The sequence below is a fragment of the Rana temporaria genome, chromosome 1, assembly GCF_905171775.1.
Source record: "Rana temporaria chromosome 1, aRanTem1.1, whole genome shotgun sequence".
In the NCBI taxonomy this organism is placed as follows: Eukaryota; Metazoa; Chordata; class Amphibia; order Anura; family Ranidae; genus Rana; species Rana temporaria.
The window spans coordinates 279,857,063-279,879,248 of record NC_053489.1 but is presented as its reverse complement, the minus strand read 5'-3'; the positions used below and the strand labels follow the sequence as shown (position 1 = coordinate 279,879,248).

Sequence of the window (22,186 nt, the reverse complement as noted above, 5' to 3'; positions counted from 1 at the left end):
GTGTGTATGCAAGACAGCTTGAACAGAATTCCGTCTGAAAAATCAGTCGGAGTTTGTCACAACGGAAATTCCGATCAAGTGTACGGGGCATAACACTCCCCTCCCTCCAGACTGACCAGGTGAAACTAATGAGCAAAAAGCCTAAAACAAAAACAAAACTAATGCATCAATCACGTTAAGGCACATGACCTCCAGAAGGTTTTACCCCCTTCATGATCATTTTTGCTATTCAACACTGCACTACTTTACCCACTGACCGACTGCCCCATAGCAGATAGAGTGCATCGGAAAACGTATTCACAACGCTTTACTTTTTACACCCTTTGTTATGTTACAACCTTATTCCAAAATTGATTAAATTCATTATTTTCCTCAAAATTCTACAATTAATACTTCATAATGACAACATGAAAGGAGTTTGTTTGAAATCTTTGCAAATTTATAAGAAAAAATTAAAAGATCACATGTACATAAGTATTCACAGCCTTTGCCATGACACTCAAAATTGAGCTCAGGTGCATCGTGTTTCCACTGATCATCCTTGAGATGTTTCTACAACTTGATTGGAGTCCACCTGTGGTAAATTCAGTTGATTGGACATGATTTAGAAAGGTACACACCTGTCTATATAAAGGTCCCACAGTTAAGAGTGCATGTCAGAGCACAAACCAAGCCATGAAGTCCAAGGAATTGGCTGTAGACCTCCAAGACAGGATTGTGCAGAGGCACAGATCTGAGGAAGGGTACAGAAAAATGTCTGCAGCCGTAAATAGAAGAAGTTTGGAACCACAGGACTCTTCCTAGAGCGTGTCACCTGGCCAAACTGAGCAATCAGGGGAGCAGTCAGGGAAGTGACCGAGAACCAGATCGTCACTCTGACAGAGCTCCAGCATTTCTTTGTGGAGAAAGGAGAACCCTCCAGAATAACAACCATCTCTGCAACACTTCCCCAATCAGATCTCTATGATAGAGTGACCAGACAGAAGCCACTCCTCTGTAAAGGGCACATAACAGCCCACCCGGAGTCTTCCAAAAGGTACCTGAAGGACTCTCCAAACCATGAGAAATAAAATTCTCTGGTCTGATTAAACAAAGACTGAACTATTTGGCCTGAATAGCAAGCGTCATGTCTGGAGGAAACCAGGCACCGCTCATCACCTGGCTAATACATCCCTACAGTGAAGCATGGTGGTGGCAGCTTCATGATGTGGGGAAGTTTTTCAGTGGCAGGAATTGGGAGACTAGTCCAGATCAAAGGAAAGATGAATGCAGCAATGTACAGAGACATCCTTGATGAAAAGCTGCTCAAGAGCGTTCTGAACCTCAGACTGGAGCACAGGACAAGGACCCTTAGCACACAGCTAAGAAAACAAAAGAGTGAATACAGAACAACTCTGTGAATGTCCTTGAGTGGCCCAACCAGAGCCCAGACTTGTGGCTGTGCACCAATGCTTCTCATCCAACCTGATGGAGCTTCAGAGGTCCTGCAAAGAAGAATGTGAAAAGCTGCCCAAAAACAGGTGTGCCAAGCTTGTAGCATCATACTCAAAAAGATTTGAAGCTGTATTGAACAAAGGCTGTAAATACCGTATTTATCGGGGTATTGCGCGCTCCGGCGTTTCGCCCGCATCCCTAAAGTGGACCCGCATTCCTGTAAAAAAAAACATTTTAGTACTTACAGTTTTGGTGTCTTGCGCGGCGTCCATCGGCGGCCTCGTCGGGTCTGGCGTCCGTCTGAGGCTTCGGGTGTCCTCTTCGTCGGGTCCGGCGTCCTTCTGTGGTGTCCTCCCCGCTCGATCCCTGCGCCGATTTGAACACTGCGCCGGCATATACCGAGCGCAGTACACTCAGGTATAGTCGGGCAGGCTCGGCTACTCTTGCGCTCACGTCCTGGACGTCCTGTACGTCCAGGACGTGAGTGAGAGAGGAGCCGAGCCTGCCCGACTATACACGAGTGTACTGCGCTCGGTATATGCCGGTGCAGTGTTCAAACTCGGCGCGGGAAAGCGGGTATCGGCGTATATCGCGCACCCACGATTTTGCCCTGATTTTCAGGGCAAAAAAGTGTGCGGTATACGCCGATAAATACGGTACTTATCTACGTGGCATTTTTTTCTGTTTTTTATTTTTAATAAATTTGCAAAGATTTCAAACAAACGTCTACATGTTGTCATTATGGGGTATTGTTTGTAGAATTTTGAGGAAAATAATGAATTTAATTTATTTTGGAATAAGGCTGTAACATAACAAAATGTGGAAAAAGTGAAGCACTGTGAATACTTTCCGGATGTGCACTGTATACTGCTGAGTGGCTGTTCTGCGTAGAATCACGTATATATAAGAGATTCTGCACTTCTGTCTGGGGGGAACGCGCCGCTGGCGGGCCGTTTCTGCTGTGATTATTTACAGCAAAAGCCAATCTGCGGGTGCCAGGCAATGGATATCTGCCAGCACTCACCAAGCTTCAGACAGGGACACAGAATTAAACTCTATGTAAACAAGGCAGAGCTCAGTTCTGACAGGGGGAAAGTGATGGATTTTGTGTCCCTGCAAAGCATGGAATAAAATTCATCACTTGCTTTAGTAAAAGTAGCACATACATTTTACACAAAAACAGTAGCTAGGCACACATTTAACCCTTTGATCACCCTAGATTTTTGACCCCTTCCCAGCCAGTGTCATTAGTACAGTGACAGTGCATATTTTTAGCACTTATCACTGTACAGGGTGGGCCATTTTTATGGATACACCAAAAACAAAAGTTGGATTCAAAGTTGGATTTTATTAAGGTGTATCCATATAAATGGCCCACCCGGGTGGATCCATATTGATGGCCCACCCTGTATTCATGTCACTGGTTCCCACAAAGTGTCAAAAGTGTCAGCTAGTATGCGATTGTCCGCCACAATATTGCAGTCCTGCTATAAGTCATTACTAGTATAAAAAGAATTAAATACAAATTCCAATATATATCCCATAGTTTGTAGACCCTATAACCTTTGCGCAAACCAATCAGCATACACTTATTGGGATTTTTTTTACCAAAAATAAATAGCAGAATTATATTAAATTTATGAAGAAATGCGATTTTTTTTTTATTGTATATGTTTTTATAGCAGAAAGTAAAAAATATTGTTTTATTTTTTGTTTATAGCGCAAAAAAAATAAAAACCGCAGAAGTGATCAAAAAAACTATTTGTGGGGGAAAAACGGCAAATTTATTTGGGTACAACGTTGCGTAATCACGCAAAAAATGGCTTGGTCATGAAGTGAAGGGGGGTAAATCTTTCGAGGGTCAAGTGGTTAGCTGGCAATTGCACGGTCATGCAATACTGTATGCAAATGAAATTTTCATATTTTTTTTCACACAAATAGAGCTTTCTTTTGGTGGTATTTTATCATTACTGGGTTTTTTATTTTTTTGCTATATACCGTATTTTCCGGCGTATAAGACGACTTTTTAACCCCTTAAAATCTTCTTAAAAGTTGGGGGTTGTCTTATACGCCGGTAACCTAACATCCTTACCTTATCCTAAGACATGCAGAATCGCGGCCGTACATTTTTCAAAGCCGCGCCTCCTACTTCTTCTGTTCCGTGATAGGCGGAACACTCACCTTCCCAGGAGACACTGTGTTTAGTGTCCGCCTATCACGGAGGCTCTCTCGTCCTGTGTTTAGTGTCTGCCTATCACAGAGGCCCCCTCGTCCTCGGACGAGAGGGCCTCCGTGATAGGCGAACACTGAACACAGTGCCTCCTGGGAAGCTGAGTGTTCCGCCTATCACGGCTTTTGAAAAAATGGATGGCCGCAATTCTGCATGTCTTAGGATAAGGTAAGGGAACAGTCTGGCATGTAATGGGGCACAGTCTGGCATGTAATGGTGGCACCGTGAGGCGAGGCATGACTAGTAGGAAGGGGGTAGTCTTATACGGCGAGTATATCCCAAAACCAACATTTTGGCTGGAAAATTAGGGGGTCGTCTTATACGCCGGCAAATACGGTAAATGAAAAAAGACAGTGAGTGGAATATATATTTTTTCTTCAAAATTTTCAACTTTCTCTGGGCAGGTACAATAACATACATGTACGTGTACGTGATTTTGCCTGCACGCGCTGCCCCGCCGCCGTATATGTACTGTTTTGAGTCGGAAGGTGGTTAAGGATCGCACGCTGCAATATATTACATTTTTGTTTTTTGGTTTCTGAGATCATTTAAAAACAAATGTATTTACTTTGGTTAATGGGTGAATACTTTATGCAAGAAGGTGTAGCTGAAAAGTACAGATGTATAATACACTTTGCAGTGGCATGAAACACCATCCATTATCTATTTGTAATAAACCAAGCCATCTTTTCTGTATTTTTCTAGAGGAATGCAAGTTAATTCCCGGAGTCCTGACAGAGAACAACGGGCACAAGAAGACTGCTTTGTTTCTAGCCACATCTATTCTGCTGGTGCTTAGCACTGGAGCAATCATATTCTTTTGGCGAAGAGCCCGGGCAAAAGCTTTATCTGTCAGCAAAAGTGGATATGAAAAGCTGCCAGACCAAACAAAATCCTTCCAATCTTTCAAGAACAACAGAGAAAGTACCTCCAGTTTTCAGCGCGATCACGTGATTGAGTATCACGATCGCGAGGAGGAAGAAGAGGATGATGATGATGAAGATATTGTTTACATGGGTCAAGATGGGACAGTGTATCGAAAGTTTAAATATGGACTATTAGAAGATGATGACGATGAGGATTTAGAATATGATGATGAAAGTTATTCATTTAGATAATTAATAAAACACTCCTATTCGCTATGGTTAGTAGCACTGGATGTGTGTAGACTGTAAGCAGATAAAAAACAGGGTTGATACCCCAAGCACCAAACACTTGCTTACATTGTATAGCCAGAATAATGGAAGCTGGTTGCTATGGGTAACACCTTGACTTTTCAAGTCACAATGGGGGTTATTTACGAAAGGCAAATCCACTTTGCACTACAAGTGCAAACTACAAGTGCAAAGTGCACTTTAAATTGCACTGAAAGTGCACTTGGAAGTGTAAATCTGAACTGAAATGAGGGGAAGCTCTGCTGATTTTATTATGCAATCATGTGCAAGCTAAAATGCTGTTTTTTATCTTCCTTGCATGTCCCCCTCGGATCTACAGCGACTGCACTTCCAAGTGTACTTTGCACTTGTAGTGCAAAGTGGATTTGCCTTTAGTAAATAACCCCCAATCTCAATAAATGGTATCAATGCAGTTTCTAGATGGTGCATTGTTTCCTTACTCTGTGTAAGGAAACCTGTTTTTATGTGATCTGCTTAGTACTCCCAGACTGATCATGTGTGAAATGTTACTGAAAAATGTGTACAATTATAATTTAAAATAAATGAATTAATTGAAAAAAGAAGCAGATCATCATCCTGAATACAAGCTTTATTTGTCTGTTAACTTAAGCACTATGCTATTACATGTAAACAGATGTACAGTCATGTAAAAAAATAAGAATACCATATGGAAATTGTTGACTTTTGTCTTTTTTTTCAACAGGCAAGCAGACCTTTATTAACACCTACAGATAAATGTGACATACTTGGATAAGAACACAATAAGGCCTCATGCACACTGGGTGCCAAACACACCACTTTTAAGGGTGTTGACTTTTGGTTTTGTCTGCCTCTAAACACTCCTCTATGTTAGCCTATGGGGCTGATTTACTCAGGTCTTGTACACACGACCGAACCAGTTTCCGCGGACATGTCCGACCGTGTGTAGGGCCTAGCGGACAGGTTTCCAGCGGACAAAAGTTTCTTAGCATGCTAAGAAACTTGTCCGCTGGAAACATGTCCGTCGGACATGTCCGATGGTTAGTACGACTCATCGGACATGTCCGCTGCTTATGACGTATAACCAGCGTCCCGCAATCCCGCGCATGCGTCAAATTGATTTGACGCATGCGTGGAAGCATTGAACTTGCATGTTAGAGAACGTTGGTGTCTTATACGTCACCGCGTTCTCTGTACGCTGGGATTTTGGTCTGATGGTGTGTACACACATCAGACCAAAAGCTCCCAGCAGACATGTCCGATGAAAACGGTCGGCGGACCGTTTTCATCGGACATGTCTGCTTGTGTGTACAGGGCCTAAAGGGAAAAAAGCACTTAGAAGTGCAGTCGCTGTAGATCTGAGGGGAAGATCTGAAATGAGGGGAAGCTCTGCTGATTTTATCATCCAATCATGTGCAAGCACAAATGCTGTTTTTTATTTTCCTTGCATGTCCCCCTCGGATCTACTGTGACTGCACTTCCAAGTGGCTTTGCCTTTAGTAAATAACCCCAACTGTGTCCTTGCACATGTAGGCGTTTACAGGCATTTAGAAGCAGGAGCATTTAGAGACAAATAAAAAATTAAATAAACTCTAAACCCGCCATGTCTAAACTCATGTAAACACTAGGCGCATTTAGAGCTTGTTTATTCATTCCAATGCCCAGAATAAATTCATATTCTGGCCAATGGAATTAATGAAAGCCCATATGCTTGATGCACTGTTGCAAAACATGGCTTCAGGCGTGTTTTTTTTTTTTTTTTTTTCTCGAATAATCTTTATTTTAGTCAGCATTGTGAAGGAACAAATCAAAAGTAAAGGACCAGAAAAAATTAAAAACAAAGAAAACTAACAAGACAGTAAAAAATAGGTATACAGTATATCGAAGTACCAGGATTTCGTCTCTCACAACATAGGTAACAGACACCCCTATAAGGGCCGAGAGCTACCTCGACTTCATTAAATACAAGGGGATTATTCTGTGTCATAGACTTTTGGTCCCAGTTGACACAACTTCTCTCTAAACAGCGGAGAGAACCACTCTCTGGAAAATAAATGAAAATGTGTCTAAAACTCACATAAAATTATTTTCCATTATCCAGAGCTATCATTCGACTGAACTCCTGTACACACTCCAAGAATATGGCTGTGGCCTTCACACCAGGTTCAAAGCTACTGAGATGTGGTGCCTGATTGACCGGTAGTGGACGGGGAGTGGTCAGCTAAGGCCAATGTTTTGAATGTGGAATCTAACCTCTTGCGCCCGTCTTTACAAAATCTCCTTGCAAACTTTCAGTGGGAATCAAATCAGAAGTTTGGCTAAGGCAATCCACAACCCTCTAATCTTTCCTTCTTAATTTCTTGATGGATTTGCTGCTTTGGATTATTATCACGTGGAAAGACTTGTTTCCGGTTCACCTTCAAATTCACACAGATGGCTTCACATTCTTATCAAGCACACTACACTTTGAAATTATGCAGAAGATATAAATGTTTCAACGACAGCAAGCTTCCCAGGCCTTAAAGAGGTTGTAAACCTCTGCTCCGGCCAATCAAAGCACCATAGCTGCAAACGCAGAAGTAACTCCGGTGGAATATGTCCGCTTTGTACTCGGTGGGCCAACGTCACTCCCGTGCACATGTTCGGGAGGCAGTGGTCGCGGCACGACTCCTGCAGAAACAGTACCAGGGGACCATTTGTTCGATGATGTCGGCAGCAGCACATATACTGAATATCTCCTAAACTGTGCAAGTTTAGGAGATATTCAAGGTACCTACAGGTAAGCCTTTTTATAGGTTTACCTATAGGTAAAAGTGGTGTAACTAGGTTTACAGCCACTTTAAAGCAGTAAAGCAACCCCAGACCATAAAATGTAAACCACCATGCTTCACAGTTATGAGGTTTTTCTAAAATTCTGTCGTTGATAAATCGTGAACACATTGAGGTTGATTTACTAAAGGCAGAGTATACACTAAACCTTTTTATTATCACACTGTTGTTTTACAAAAGCCAGTATAGAAGATACACAGAGATAAATCAAAAGGCACTTTTAGGTTTAGAAAGTATATTTTACATATTGATTCTTCATGGCCACATAACTGAGGGGGGTCCTTTGCCTATGCAGAGTCCCCCTCTTTCCTATCTCAAAAAGTTGGGAGGTATGTTACTCCTCTAACATATGTGCCTTACTTTTCACATTGCCTTTATTGTGGTTTTCTCCTTTTCATGAAGCTTTAGAAGGTGTGAGAGTACTACATCCCAATGTCCTAACGCTGGCTACCTTCCCACACACGGGCAGCTGGATATCTTAGCAAAAGGCTGTCCCACCCCTGCTCCACCTTCCCAGGAAAGTGCTGGCCAGAGACGGAGTATTGTAGACTAGATATGTGAGTGAGTGAGTGAGTGAGTAACTTGTATAGCGCAGCAAATGCGAACTTAATCGCCTCAAGGCGCTTGTCATCCAGAGTAGTACAGATCTTTCAGAAGAGGTGGGTCTTTAGCTTTTTCCTGAATGCCCGATGGTTTTCTTCCAAGCGGATGGTCGTGGGTAGAGCATTCCAGAGCCGTGGTCCTTGGACCGAGAATCTTCGTTCTCCTTTCGATTTGTAGCGGGATTTAGGAATTTGGAGAAGGTTTTGGTTGGTTGACCGAAGCATGCGCTTGGTGACGTACGGTTTTATTTTCTCGCATAAGTATTGAGGAGCTTTTCCCTGTGAACATTTGTGGGTGAGGCAGAGCGTCTTGAATGTCACCCGGTCCTGTACGGACAGCCAGTGGAGGGACCTCAAGACTGGGGCGACTGATTCCCACGGCTTTTTACCTGTTACCAGTCTGGCTGCCGTGTTCTGGACGACTTGTAGACGCGCCATCTGGTATTTTGGTAGCCCTAAGTAGAGGGAGTTTGCGTAGTCGAGTCGTGAGTTGATGATTGTTCCGACAACTACTGCCGTGTCTTCTTTCGGGATAAAGGGGATGAGTCTACGTAGCATGCGGAGCAGATGATGAGAGCTGCTGACGACTGATCCTATTTGTGCATCCATTGTCATGTCTGTAAGCACAGTAAAGGCATGGCTGGGAGGGGTGGTATGGGCTCATCTGGGAGGTGAGTGTGGGAGTGTCTGTGAGGCTGATTACAGAAGTGACTATGATTGGCCTCATGTCAACTATTGTGTCCATGTAAATGTGGAACATGCACTAGCGCAAAGGCTGCTGGAACGGAACATGTCGTCCCAAAAAGGTTCATGTTTTGCCCAGGAGCATGCTCCTTAGCCAAAAGTAGATACAATTGGGAACAAATAGCAATGAGCCTGCAGCTGATATGTATAAATGTGTGGGGTTATGAACATTAAAAAAATATATATTAATGGATTTATCAGGGATCCTATGTAAATTTCATTGAGACTTTAGAACCACTTTAACCTCCCTGGCGGTATCCCCGAGCGTGACTCGGGGTTGGTTCTCAATGCTAAGATCGGTATCCCCGAGTCACGCTCGGGGTGGACGTGCAGCGGCGCGGCTTACCTTTCGCTGGATCCACAGGCAAGTTACTCACCTTGTCCCTGGATCCAGCGATGCCACCCCGCTGTGTGAGCGAGCGGGTCCTCCTCGCTCGATTCACAGTGTCCGTGTGCCGCCGATCTCCGTTCCCTGCGACGTTACGACGCACGGGGGTGGAGAACGGCGCCAAATTCCAAAAAGTAAACAAACACTTTACATACAGTATACTGTAATCTTACAGATTACAGTACTGTATGTAAAAAAGACACACCCCCCTTGTCCCTAGTGGTCTGCCCAGTGCCCTGCATGTACTTTTATATAATAAAAAATGTTCTTTCTGCCTAAAAACTGTAGATTGTCCAAAAGTGTCCCTTTATGTCAAAAATGGTTTTAGATCAGCTAGAAAACAGCGATAATAAATTATAATCACTTGCAGAATTGTGCGATAGCGATTTGTGGGGAAATTCGTCATAAAAAAAAAATAATAATGACAGCGACAATTCTGCAACTGAGCAAATTTCAGTGATTTTGAGTTGATTACATTATTGAATAATTTTTATTATAATTATATTATTATTTGTTATAATTATTTATAATTATTTATTATATTATAATTTATAATTTTGTTTTAGAAAAAAAAATCATACCCGGGATGCCTACAAGACTCTTGCTTGGTCAGATTTATGTGAGTTATTTCTAAAAATTACAGGCCTACAGTATAAAACGCCAAATTTCCTTGCAAAATAATTGTACCGCTTTTGGTACGTAATTCCAGACAGAATCATACCGCCAGGGAGGTTAACTGGATCACGTTTAGTTTTCTGGATCACTTTGTAAACAATTGCCATTTTTAAATAAAACACTTAATTTCACCTTTTTTTTCTTTGTTGCATCTCAGTGTTGCTGATCACCTGCAGCCTCTTTGAAGTTGTTTCTGCTCTATATGCACTCCAACAATGGCTGCATGACATTTCTCTGTGCAGGTTTATTAATGGTGATAACAGGAGACCATGCTAGCGTAATGTGTTTGTGAAATAGGATAGAGTGTTGTCCCCCTGTAACAGGAAGTATCTGAACAACAACCTTCAATGCATGATTATTAGGTTTTTTTTTTAATAAAAGTTGCAGATTTCAAAATATTGAAAATGGGGAGGCAAGGTTGGCTATGAAAGCAAGTGGCTGCACAAAGTAGAGCTCTGATTCATTGTGATGATTTTTTTAAGCTGAATTTAAAGCCCAGATCCAAACAAAGCCCAAGTTTATCAAAAAGAAAAAAAATCAGCAGAAGGTACATTACTTTCCTTCAGGCGGGAGAACTATTCAGTATGGTGTTGCCAAGCCACGAGGCACATCTCAGCAACATAATGACCACTCTGAGACTTCCATAAAGGGAACGTGTGCTTCAGGAGCCACTGGCATCCCCTATACCAACATTGGTCTTTCTTGCACCTAACTTCCCATCCAGCTCTGATAGCTTGGGGTCCTCACAACTTCCCTCAGTAACAGTAGTGCTAATGGAGCAAGGCATTGGATTGCTCTTACAGGACCTCCCTTCCAAGGTAGGCATGCAGGGTTAGGCAGCAGAAATGGGAATGCGCAACAAAGTAGAGGAACTGAAAGAGCAGGTGACTCTTAGGGCCTTTTCACACATGCGGACAGTATGTCTGTATTTCATCCATCCGTTTTTGGATGAAATACGGACATACATTAATCCCTATGGGATAGCGGGTGTCAGCGGATGAACATCCGCTGACACCTGATCTCATCGGTCCCCGCTATGGTCCAATTCTGCAGACGGAGGAAAATCCTATTTTTCCATCCGTCTGCAGAGCTTATCGGGTGAACACGGACAGACGGTCCATGTTTATCCGATCCCTCTGTGCTCATGCAAAAATGTCCCCTCCCTCCTACTGCTCATTATGCTAACTAGCCTATGTAAAAAAAGTTATAAAAAATGATAATACTTACCTAATAATAATTAGGTAATAATACCTAGTTGCAGTCCACTCAGGTCACATGATCTGTGGCAGTGAGTGGTGGCTGCAGGGGAGAGGAGGAAGCACTCTACAACAGTTGGGAATTCTAGAAGCAGCGACATCACACCAGGGCTGGTGAAAGGACACCCTAGGCAAAACCTAATATTGCCAACCCCCTTGGCTCAACCCCTGACTCCAACCCCTTTGCCCTGCCCATGTATACCCCACTTTTTAATGAAGAGCCCATTAAATTTAGCCTCACCAGTGCCCATCAAATTTAGCCTCACCAGTGCCCATCAAATGCAGCCTCACCAGTGCCCATCAAATTTAGCCTCACCAGTGCCCATCAAATGCTGCCTCACCAGCGCCCATCAAATGCTGCCTCACCAGCACCCATCAAATGCTGCTTCACCAGCACCCATCAATGCAGCCTCACCAGCTCCCATCAAATGCAGCCTCACCAGCACCCATCAAATGCTGCCTCACCAGCGCCCATCAAATTCAGCCTCACCAGCACCCGTCAAATGCTGCCTCACCAGCGCCCGTCAAATGCAGCCTCACCAGCGCCCATCAAATGCAGCTTCACCAGCACCCATCAATGCAGCCTCACCAGCTCCCATCAAATGCAGCCTCACCAGCACCCATCAAATGCAGCCTCACCAGCGCCCATCAAATGCAGCCTCACCAGCACCCATCAAATGCTGCCTCACCAGCGCCCATCAAATGCAGCCTCACCAGCGCCCATCAAATGCAGCCTCACCAGCTCCCATCAAATGCAGCCTCACCAGCTCCCATCAAATTGCAGCCTCACCAGCTCCCATCAAATGCAGCCTCACCAGCGCACATCAAATGCAGCCTCACCAGCTCCCATCAAATTGCAGCCTCACCAGCGCCCATCAAATGCAGCCCCACCAACACCCATCAAATGCAGCCTCACCAGCGCCCATCAAATGCAGCCTCACCAGCGCCCATCAAATGCAGCCTCACCAGCTCCCATCAAATTGCAGCCTCACCAGCTCCCATCAAATGCAGCCTCACCAGCACCCATCAATGCAGCCTCGCCAGCTCCCATCAAATGCAGCCTCACCAGCACCCATCAAATGCTGCCTCACCAGCGCCCATCAAATGCAGCCTACCAGCGCCCATCAAATGCAGCCCCACCAGCACCCATCAAATGCTGCCTCACCAGCACCCATCAATGCAGCCTCGCCAGCTCCCATCAAATGCAGCCTCACCAGCACCCATCAAATGCTGCCTCACCAGCGCCCATCAAATGCAGCCTACCAGCGCCCATCAAATGCAGCCCCACCAGCACCCATCAAATGCAGCCTCACCAGCACCCATCAAATGCTGCCTCACCAGCTCCCATCAAATGCAGCCCCACCAGCACCCATCAAATGCAGCCTCACCAGCACCCATCAATGCAGCCTCGCCAGCTCCCATCAAATGCAGCCTCACCAGCACCCATCAAATGCTGCCTCACCAGCGCCAATCAAGTGCTGCCTCACCAGCGCCCATCAAATGCATCCCCACCAGCGCCCATCAAATGCAGCCTCACCAGCTCCCATCAAATGCAGCCTCACCAGCGCCCATCAATGCAACCTACCAGTGCCCATTAATGAATGTTTGCTTGCTTCCATTCATTCAGGAGTCGTGACACAGACACAGTCCTCCGCCACCACTGCGTCTCTGAAACTATGTGTGAACGTAGCGGTGGCTGCCTGCTGATGTTGAGACTTAGTTACTTGCTGCAGAGAGAAGAGAGTAGGAACACCAGTGGCCGGGCGCCCTAGGCAGCAGAGCCCTAGGCGGCTGCCTAGTTTGCCTAGTGATAGCACTGACCCTGCATCACTCTTAGGCTTCCATGTATCAGCCATTGACAGCTCTCCCTCCTCTCCCATGCAGCTGCTGCTGATTGACACAGACTGAAGTGGGCTGCAAACAGGTAGGTATACACATTATTTTTAAATAGGTTAGTCAGCATAGGTAGCAGGAAGAGACATTTTTAACACAAGCTAGAGTCAGGCATAAATTCTACTTTGGATCTGGAGGATCTGTGACATTTTTCCACACCCATAATTTGCAGTGACACAGGCTGCCTAATTATTTTCCTTGGGAACCCCTGGGGCTGTAGACCCCACTTCATCGAATAAAAAAACATATCCAAAGCCCCTGCCTTATGTACGTTGTATCTAATCAGTTTATGTAAATGAAAAAGAAAAAACATTTAAGAGTACAGTTCACATAAATGGCGATGGCCTTATTTGTTGAGTACATATGCAGCCTCCGCTTTTGGCTGATCCTTGTATGTGAGTGCAAGTCTATAATAGAGGAAGTACAGGAAAACAAAAGAATCTTTGTAGTGATACTGTAATAAAATATACACAATACTTCCTTCAGCCAAAGATCAAGTGACCATAACGAGGCAGCTTGGAAACAGCAGTGTTTTTTTTGGCAAGAAATAACCAGGTTGCGTAATAAGGATCATCAAAGACATACTGTATGCGTGCTGCTCTATAATATTTATAATTAATGAATCTACTTTTCCATGCAAAAAAATACAAAATAAATACAATATTTTCTCTGACTGTAGTAAAATGTCTCCCATTTTCTGGTAATTAATGCCTGTTTTGTCTAGTGTTTATAGGTACAGTAAAGTACTGTCAGTGGTTGTAAACAGAAAATAATTACCCAGGAAAGCAAAAAAAAGAAAAAGAAAAAGAAAAGGAAACGTACATTTTAATTGAAGCAATTCATCTGGAATCATTTCTAAGTATTATTAAAAAAAGAAGAAAATATTTGAATGCTGTCTTTTTCTAGTTAGATTTAATTAGGACAGATGCTGGGTTTGGATCTAACACACAAACACTAAAATAAAAACAAATTACAATGACTTTCTGCAGTATTTGGAGGGTGTGTAATATTCTTAGATTGTAAGCTCTAATACCTCATACACGCGATCGATCGTGTGTACGGGGCTTAAGGGGCAGGACCCTCTGATTCCTACCGTATTAAAGTGTATTGTATTTGTATTTACTGTCTGTCGTCATGTTGTAAAGCGCTGCGTAAACTGTTGGCACTATATAAATCCTGTATAATAATAATTTAAAGGAGACCTGCCATGTGAAAAATGTGTAGCTTGCTATTTCAGATATCCAAAGTGCTGCCTTTTATACTATAGCCACATGATTGGTTCCAGCGTTGTACTAAGAAAAAAAATGCAAAGAGCTAAAACAGCCAATCATATGAGCAAGAAAATCTAAAAATTGTTACTGAACCTACAATTATTTTCCTCTACTGGATAACTACAGGGAAAAGGGAGCCAAAGACAACTTTCATTGGCTGCCACCTGGACTATGTCCGCCCCTAGTAACAGGGCAAGTAGGGGATTTGATTGGCCCCTATGTCAGGAACTGTTTAGCTACACCCTCGGGACTCAACAGAAAGAGCGAGAGCAGTGGGGTCCTTTGTGGGCTGACAGCCTGGGAAATGAAGGCTCAAAGCTAACATTGTTCCCATACTGAGAGCCAGAGGACAGGACCCCTAATTGCCAGACTGCGGGACTGCAGATTGATTCTGCAGCAAGAGAGAGAGCTGTGCACATGGCTGCTGTAGGGCTGTGTTATTGCCAGATCGTACAGCTGGGATTGACAAACTGCTGTCTGGAGGTTTCTGCTGCTGAAAGCCATATTACTATTATATTGCTGTAGTAAATTGGGAGCAGTGTTATATACTGTTCCAGATTCGCCATTGTTCCAGTGTCCTGATTAAGACACCTTAGGAGTTGAAACATGTTAGCAGATGGAGGTTCTCCTATGTACCTACGTCTCTCCCTCTGGCTTAACAAGATGGCCAAGGTTGAGCAGGTTTACACATTTTCCTTTTATTTTTGTTAGTGTAGGGGACATTTTACACCTTTGTTTCTCACTAACAATGTTGTGTTAACAAATGTATTTAGTTTTAGGGGTTTCAAATGACCATATATCATAACTATTATAAAAGGATTAAGTTATGATATATGGGCTAATCTTCTTTGAGGATACAGAACATATGGGTTTAGTACACTGAAAGATTTCACTTTTTTCCTAAATTCCTCAGAAACATAGTAGTGCGTTTTGGGCTCATGATTGGTCAGATATTGGCACCAAAACACTGCACACTCCCGAATGTTACCCTCACTACCGGGTGTACTAGTACTCATGTCAGAGTACACGGAGCCTGGCCTAAAAGGCCTTTTGCATGCTGCCCACAGTCCACTATTTGAGTCAGAGCGACTACAGATAGTTCTTGTGGGTGTTAAACGACCTCACCCAGAGTTCAGCCCCATGAAGGGCCCTTGGCAGCAGCTGACTACATGCGCCTGGTTGTGGGGTGTTTGGCTCCCATGCCCCAGGCCACTCAGCCCCTTCCCTCCTGGTATTTATATGGCTCCACCCAATTCATTACTACAGGAAGGCTTTGTCCAAAAGGCCAGTGGTCATCAACCCTGTCCTCAGGGCCCACTAACAGGCCAGGTTTTATGTATTACCAGAATACTGCAATCACTGAGCAGCAAATTATATCAAATTATATCAGCTGTGATGTATTTCAGTTATCTTGCAAACCTGGCCTGTTAGTGTGTCCTGAGGACAGGGGTTGATGACCACTGCAAAAGGCGACCTAACACCTAATTACATACACTTCCCTTTTACCACACTATTTGGTACAAAGCCAGCAAGTGGCAGACTAGCTAACTGCACCTACTTACAGGTGCACTTACTGTGCCTATAAACTTCTATGTCTTGAACCTAATAGTTGTAATTCTGAAGTGCATCGAAGACACCAGTGCTCCAAACTGCTAGGCTGCAGGATTTAATGCGAGATCTGTTGATGTACTTTGTGTGCTGCTCACTGTTCTTGGTGGAGAAATAGTTGTACTTGAAGAGTTGCAGTACAAGGATCTCTCTTCTTCTGCTTCATTAATTCTGTAGATGCACCTCCTATGCTGCTCTCTGAATATTTCTTGGCTAGACATCAGATCACCAGTTGTTACAGGAAAAGCTCGGGCATGAGTAAGCAAAGCGTTCTCCTCTATTAAGATGACTGGCCCTCACACAGAAACCAAGTTCAGGAGAAGACAATACTAGGGGGAAAAAAACAACTGCATTACAATTCTTGTACAAAGGAATTCAGTTATTTGCACATGAAATAGTGTCTTTTTTAGGGTTGAGCGAACCCGAACTGTAAAGTTCGGGTTCGTACCGGACTTTTGGGTTTTTGGTACCTGGACTCGAACAATTTGCTGTAAGTTCGGGTTTGGTGTTCAGCAATGTAATGGCGCGCTGCAGGGCAGCCAATCAACATTTGTTTTACTCGTGTGACCTAGAAGCCATCACAGCCATGCCTACTAATGGCATGGCTGTGATTGGCCAATGCAGCATGTGACCCAGCCTCTATATAAGCTAGAGGCACATAGCACAGCACGTCACTCTGCTTTAGATAGGGTAGGGAAAGGCTGCTGCTGCTGCGCTGAGGGAGAGAATTAGATAGAAGTCAGACTGTCCTGCTTCAGAAATCAAATTACACCAGCGCTGCATATGTTACTGTGAGATACTCTGCATTAGATACTTTAGGGAAAGGTTCCTAGTTTTGCTTATAGGGAGAGAAATACATAGGAGTCAGTCCTGCTTCAAAAATCAAATTACACCAGCACTGCATATGTTCCTGTGAGATACTCTGCATTAGATACTTTAGGGAAAGGTTCCTGGTTTTGCTTATAGGGAGAGAAATATATAGGAGTCAGTCCTGCTTCAGAAATCAAATTACACCAGCACTGCATATGTTCCTGTGAGATACTCTGCATTAGATACTTTAGGGAAAGGTTCCTGGGTTTGCTTATAGGGAGAGAAATACATAGGAGTCAGTCCTGCTTCAGAAATCAAATTACACCAGCACTGCATATGTTCCTGTGAGATACACCCTTTAGATACTTTTCTTATATTGTGCTATTCAAAAAACATCCATTTAGGGCAACAACAAAAAAAATTGCAGTGTTTCCACCATATCTGTACATGTGAGATACACCCTTTATATACTTTTCTTCTATTGTGCTATTCAAAAAACATCCATTTAGGGAAAAAAAAAATTTGCAGTGTTTCCTCCATATCTGTAGGTGTGAGATAAACACTTTAGCTAGTGTTCTTCTATTGAAAAAACACCCATTTAGGGCAAAAATATATATTTTGCAGTGTTTCCTCCATATCTGTACGTGTGAGATAAACACTTTAGCTATTGTTCTATTAAAAAAACACCAATTTAGGGCAAAAATATGTATTTTGCAGTGTTTCTTTTATTTTTTTTATGTTACTTTAAGTTATTTCCCTATCCACATTTGTTTGCAGAGTACTTGACATGCTCTTACCAACATTTTGCTGCCATTTGCAGCCCTCTAGCCCTTTCCATTAGTTTTTTAGAGACATTTTAGAACTGAAAAGTTCAAGTCCCCATTGACTTCAATGGGGTTCGGGGTCAAGTTCAGGTCCCGAACCCGGACTTTTTTCCGAAGTTCGGCTGAATCCATCGAACCCGAACATCCAGGTGTCCGCTTAACTGTAAATTTCTTATCTTGGAGTACATAACAGGGCACAGGACTTATATTTATAGCCCATGTGGTATATACAAGCTACCTTTAGGTGACCGGACAATGGAAAAAAAAAAAACTTGCTTTTTTAACAAGTGATCAAGATACAGAGATGAGGGACATGTGTCGTGTACTGTACTCAAAGATAAAGAATTTACAGGTAAGTAAAGTCTTCCAATAACTTATTGATACAGTACAGCAGCCATCATTAAATTGCAGCCAGTGGTCCGAACACAGACCAAGCGACACTCCTGTCTGAACTGTTAGGCCACCAGTGTACAGTGTCACACCCCTATTCCTCAGCTCAGCAGTCATTGGTTGCTGGGACCGCCAGCGTCCCTGCAACCAATGACGTCACATGTGCGCCCCATCCCTGCTGCTCATTATCGTGCGGCTCCCGACACTCACTCGGTCGGCCGCGAGGTATGATGTGATATGTGTGCCCACCCCCTTCAGCATGACTCCCGATGCAGCCCTCGCCCCCAGTAGCTTGTTACCTCTGCTGGCTCCAGCTCCCTGTCTGTCTCAAGGTATGTGGGGTGTTTACAGGGGGCACGATGATGGGCACATTTTATCTTAAGGGACACAAATGATGGGCAGATTTAATGCAAGGTTCACTCTAATGGGCACAACAAAATGTGCCCATCAGTGTACCCCTTAACATAAAATAAGGGGCACACTGATGGGCACATTTTATGTTAAGGGGCACAGTGATAGGTACAACATAATATGCCCATTAACATGCCCCCTAACATAAATGTACCCATCAGAGTGCTCCTTAACATAAAATAAGGGGCATGCTAATAGGCACATTTTATGTTAAGGGGGCACACACATATTATGTTAAGAGGGCACTCTGATGGGGACACCTGATGTAAGGTGGTACTGTGATTGGGACACTTGATGTAAAGGGGCACACCTGATGGGGACACTGATGGGCACACCTAATGTAAATGAGCACTCTGGTGATGGCACCTAATGTAAGGGGGCACACTGATGGGAGACACCAGGTCTAAGGGGGCACACTGATGAAGAAACATGATGCAAGTGGGCACTCTGATTGGGACACTTGATATAATGGGATACTGGATGGTGGCAACTGATTTATGGGGGTAGTATAACGGGGCACTATAATGAATTACTCTGGTAGGGGCACTTGATGTAAGGTCAACACTATTAGGGACATTTACATATTACCAGAGTGTGTGGAGGGAAACGGTAAGAAAAGTGCCAGAGAGCTCGGCTTGCACCAAAAAAAAGGAAAGAAGACTTGTACAATCATTCATGGACTCAGCCGGACTCTTTTAGGTACCGGACCTCCTTAAATTTTAATTAATTACCCCTGCAGTACAGGACACAGGACTTGTATTCATGGATGTACCAGTGCAATAAAATGAGGAATCGGTAACACCAAAAGCAAACAGAACTGCCAAAAGGCCTACGCAAAAACCAAGGGTTAACCATTTCAGAATCGGTGACCATTGATTGAGCCATTTTTTCCGATTCATCACTGCATCATTTTAACTGACAATCACGCAGTCGTGCAATGCTGTACCCAAACAAAATTCATGTCCTTTTTTCCCCACAAATAGAGCTTTATTTTGGTGGTATTTGATTATCTCTGCTATTTTTTTTTTTTTTCCCAAAGTATTTTATTGAATATTTTGACAATACAGAAATGTAATACAAGTACATTGCAATAAATTTTCAATGATGTAAAAGCAAGTCAGAATTATGTGGATTACAACAAAGACCATGTTATGTTATGAACAGCCAAATCATAAACAGTCCTATCATAGACAAAAAGTTAAGGCTAAATTTATTGAGCATCCATACAGCCCATTAGAGAAAACGTTCAAGTGTATATATATATAAAATCAAAAAAAAAAAAAAAAGGGGGAGGAGGAGGGGAAAATACTAAAGAATACACTCCAACCCACACGCCCCATAAAAGGAACATTCTGTGAGAAACGATAGGAGGGAGAAAACAAGTCGAGTCTCTAACATGGCCCAGGGTAGTCATCCAAGGTTTTAAGCCAATACGATCCAACCCCCCCCTAAGGATCATCTTGTAAAACCCGGGAAAATCTATATTCATCCTATATCTTTAGGAACTTTTTACCCTAAACGGTGAAAGGGGGGTAAAACAAGGATCGGAGAGGAAAAGGAGGTGCAGGGCCTGGGATGGAGTAGTGAAGAATAGATGAGTGACTAAGTAGGTGTAGTTCCTGACGTCAGGGATTCTTTGTAATGTAGCCAACTGTCCCATGTAATTCTATATTTCTCATGTATGTCCTTAGCCTGGTGTATTAGCCGTTCCATCTCCTCTATTTTGTTGAGCCGTGAGTGCCATTCTTCTAGAGTTGGAGGGGTTTTAGATTTCCAGTGCAAGGGAATGCATTGGGTTGCTGCATTCACAAGATGAAGCGTTAAAGAATTCGGGTACTGTGATTTTGGTATAGGAGTGTGATGCAATAGGAATTGCGCTGGAGAGAAAGCGATCTGCATGGTGGTGATCTGTACTATACTATCGTGTATCTCCTTCCAAAATTGAGCCAGCGAGGGACAGTCCCACCAGATGTGTAATAATGAGCCTTTCTTCCCGTCACATCTCCAACAATCTGGAGAGACCGCTGGGTAGATTTTATGGAGTTTTTCAGGTGTCCGGTACCATCTGGTACAAAGTTTGTATCTGTTCTCCTGTGCTGAGACGTTTATGGAGCCCTTGTGAGTGTAATCCCAGATGCGGTCCCAATCCCCGTCAGAAAGGGCGAAAGATAAATCAGTATCCCAAGCTGTGCGTATGTTAGGGCTAAGGGCCGCATCCGGGACCAGCAAGGAATACATTTTGGAAATCAAGTGTCTTTGGGGTTCTTTGGTCACACATATCTTTTCCAGAGGGGAAAGATCTCTACAGCACCGTGGTCGCATATGGGTAGACCCAAAAAAATGTTTGAGTTGTAGGTATCTAAAGACCGTCAGATCAACGTGTGGGAACACTGAAGTCAAGTCTGTGTAAGTAAGCAGATTACCATTCCGAAAGAATTGATGAGCTCGGAGCGTTTTGAGGTCGGGGTCCGTCACCGCGTATTTAAAAATAATGCCGGGTTTAGTCTGGACTTTGGGACAGAGGTGTCAAAGGCCCAGGGGAGGGGACCAATTTGAGGGCTTTGCATGCGGTTTTAAATGTTTTAAGTGTGGGGCCAATTAAAGGATGTTCTAGGCAAGCCTTAGGAATCGAGTGGTATTCCATCCATGGTAGGTGGGATAAGGGACAGCTAAGGAATGCATTTTCTATTCTAATCCAGTCCTTATTCTGGCCATGGAGATGCCAATCGACAAGCCTCGTAAGGTGACAGGCTTTATGATATAGGGCGATGTCTGGTATACCCAAACCTCCCTTACATTTTGGTTGGACAAGTTTGTTCCAATTTAATCTAGGTGTTTGGCACGCCCAGAGGAATAACCTGCAATGTTTCTTAAATGTTGCAAAAAAGGATTGTGGCAAAGAAATCGGCACTGCTTGGAAGAGGTATAAAATCCGCGGGAGGACACTCATTTTAAGGATCGCTGCCCTACCGAACCATGAAAATCTTCCCATGTTCCAATCAGCCAGATCTGCTTTAATAGCCTGAATGGCAGGAGGGAAATTCAGGGTATATAAGTTTTTCAGATCTTTCGGGATTTTAATACCCAAATATGTAATATGTTCAGATTCCCATTTGAAGGGAAAATTTAGTTTACATAGTTCGACCACCTTGGATGGGAGGGATACGTTCAATGCTAGTGATTTCTCGAAATTAATTTGAAGGTTGGATAGAGTATTAAATAGTTTAAAATCTTTAAGAAGGTTGGGGATTGTGGTAATCGGGTCCGAAAGAAACATCAAAACGTCATCCGCATATGCGGAAATCTTACACTGTTTTCCCCGGACCTCGACACCTTTAATGGCAGAATTTTCTTTTAACCTTCTGAGAAGGGGTTTCATAGAAAGGATAAAAATAAGGGGGGAGAGGGGACAACCCTGACGCGTACCATTGGTTATGGGGAAGGCAATCGATAGGTGGCCATTAACCCTAACTCAAGCTGTGGGATCCGAGTACAACATTAGAATCATTCGAACAAGGCGAAGTGGCATGCCTATTTTATACAAAACTGCCGACATGTAATCCCAGGCCACTCTATCGAATGCCTTCTCCGCATCCAGGGATAAAAAAAATCCAGCTTTTTTAGAAGAGGTTAACCAATGGTGCACATTGAGGGCTTTAGTAGAGTT

The 22,186-nt window shown here is 43.5% G+C and overlaps 1 protein-coding gene across 1 annotated transcript in view; it reads left to right on the top strand.

The window, feature by feature from the left end:
• The window catches only part of PCSK5 (proprotein convertase subtilisin/kexin type 5), a 508,063-nt gene extending 503,073 nt beyond the window's left edge, over positions 1 to 4,990 (top strand). The window contains exon 37 of the mRNA XM_040356083.1: positions 4,370 to 4,990. Coding sequence (XP_040212017.1) covers positions 4,370 to 4,782 — 413 coding nt within the window. The 3' untranslated portion in view covers positions 4,783 to 4,990. The remainder of the gene's footprint in view (positions 1 to 4,369) is intronic.
• The last annotated feature ends 17,196 nt before the right edge of the window (positions 4,991 to 22,186 follow it).